General features: G+C 55.7%; 1 protein-coding gene across 1 annotated transcript in view; it reads right to left on the bottom strand.

Annotated features, from left to right (window-relative positions):
• The window catches only part of STRIP2 (striatin interacting protein 2), a 19,415-nt gene that overhangs the window by 11,089 nt on the left and 6,862 nt on the right, over positions 1 to 1,464 (bottom strand). The window contains exons 10-12 of the mRNA XM_029965613.1: positions 1,163 to 1,234; positions 965 to 1,039; positions 335 to 432 (exon numbers count right to left, since the gene is read on the bottom strand). Coding sequence (XP_029821473.1) covers positions 335 to 432; positions 965 to 1,039; positions 1,163 to 1,234 — 245 coding nt within the window. The remainder of the gene's footprint in view (positions 1 to 334; positions 433 to 964; positions 1,040 to 1,162; positions 1,235 to 1,464) is intronic.

Genomic DNA, 1,464 nt, shown 5'->3' with positions numbered 1-1,464 from the left:
AAAAAAGTGGATTTCCCTCCACCAGCAGTCCCAGGGGACGGGTAGGAAGGACACCTTCCACATGCTGCTGTATCTTTATGATTTGGGTCGATTAGCAGGGTTTATCATTGGGGTGGGTTTTCAATCAGAGCACAGCGGTGCCGACCGCGCCGGGATTGTCGCGCTCCTGAAAATCCAGCGGCACTTCCCTGGCTTCCACATCACCCCTCCACACAGACACCCCCAAACCTGGAGCCCCCCAGAGCCAGCAGCAAACCCCAATTCTGCAGCTTGGCCCGAGGCTCCAGGGCCCAGCAGGGGTGAGGGGGATGAGGGGCCCCTGGGCAGGACTCACGGCATCTCCTCGGGCAGCACGTCCGCCAGGATGTTGATGGAGTCAGTCTTGGCTTTGGAGGTGGGGGCAGCAGCCAGGAGGATCTTCAGCAGGGCTATCTGCAGGAGAGGGAGGGGTGGTGGGCAGGGGTGGTCCTGGGAAGGGAAGTCCTTCCTTCTCCTCCACGTGCTGAAACTGGACAACTTCAAGCCAGCTCTACCAGAGCACACCCAACCTCTCCTTTTATCCCTGGGGAACACAGGCCAAGGGTGGGGATCACGGCAGCTCTGAGCTGAGCTTAAGGCATCACATGCACCTGAGCTCTGGTGGTGTGGATAAAAGAAACAAAGGACACCTGCAATAGTTTTGGGCTCCCACCAATGTGGAGGACCTTGTTGCTTGCTCCCAGTTCTCTGCCCACATCCTCTTTTCCAACCACTGACCATGTCCCTGGGTGCCTACCCCCCTTGCTCCTCTGAATCCCTCCTCTTGGGCTGTACTTTTCCAGTCAGCTCTGCTCTGGATCCCCACCAAAATCCCACCATCCGAGTCCTGACCACCCCCAGCCATCCTGTGTCGAGCTCTGCAGCTCCCAGACCAGCTCCCACCACTCCCCCCTCCAAAGCTCTTCCTTCCTTTCAGTGGCCTCACCATGTACTGGGGGAGGTTGTACAACATGGCTCGATACAGGACCTCACAGGGGGTTTCTTGGACTTCCTCTTCCCCCTGTCGCAGAGAAACAGCAGAAAACAAGGGAAAAATAAAGTAAAAGAAAAGAATTCCTGGATTGCTCTGTCGTGGTCCCTCTGACACACCTCTGCCTGGTGATGGGGGGCAGCAGCTTCTTACCAGAGACATGGGGCACTTCTCCAGCTCCTCCTCGTTCTTGATCTGGACATCTGAGATGGAGACGTACTTGTGCTGGAAAAAACCCCACACAGAGAGAGGCACAGCAATGTCACCACCCAGGGAGGGGACAGCCAGCCATGGCAGCAGGCACTGCTTCCAGCAATATCCCAGTTATATCCCCAATATCCCAGTTATATCCCCAATATCCCAATTATACCCCCAGTATCCCAGTTACATCCCCAATATTCCAATTATATCCCCAGTATCCCAGTTATACCCCCAATATCCCAATTATACCCCCA

This window comes from Manacus vitellinus, unplaced genomic scaffold (genome assembly GCF_001715985.3).
Source record: "Manacus vitellinus isolate BGI_N305 unplaced genomic scaffold, ASM171598v3 scaffold_110_pilon, whole genome shotgun sequence".
NCBI lineage: Eukaryota > Metazoa > Chordata > Aves > Passeriformes > Pipridae > Manacus > Manacus vitellinus.
Note: the sequence above shows the minus strand (reverse complement) of the source record. Positions and strands in the feature narration are given on the sequence as shown.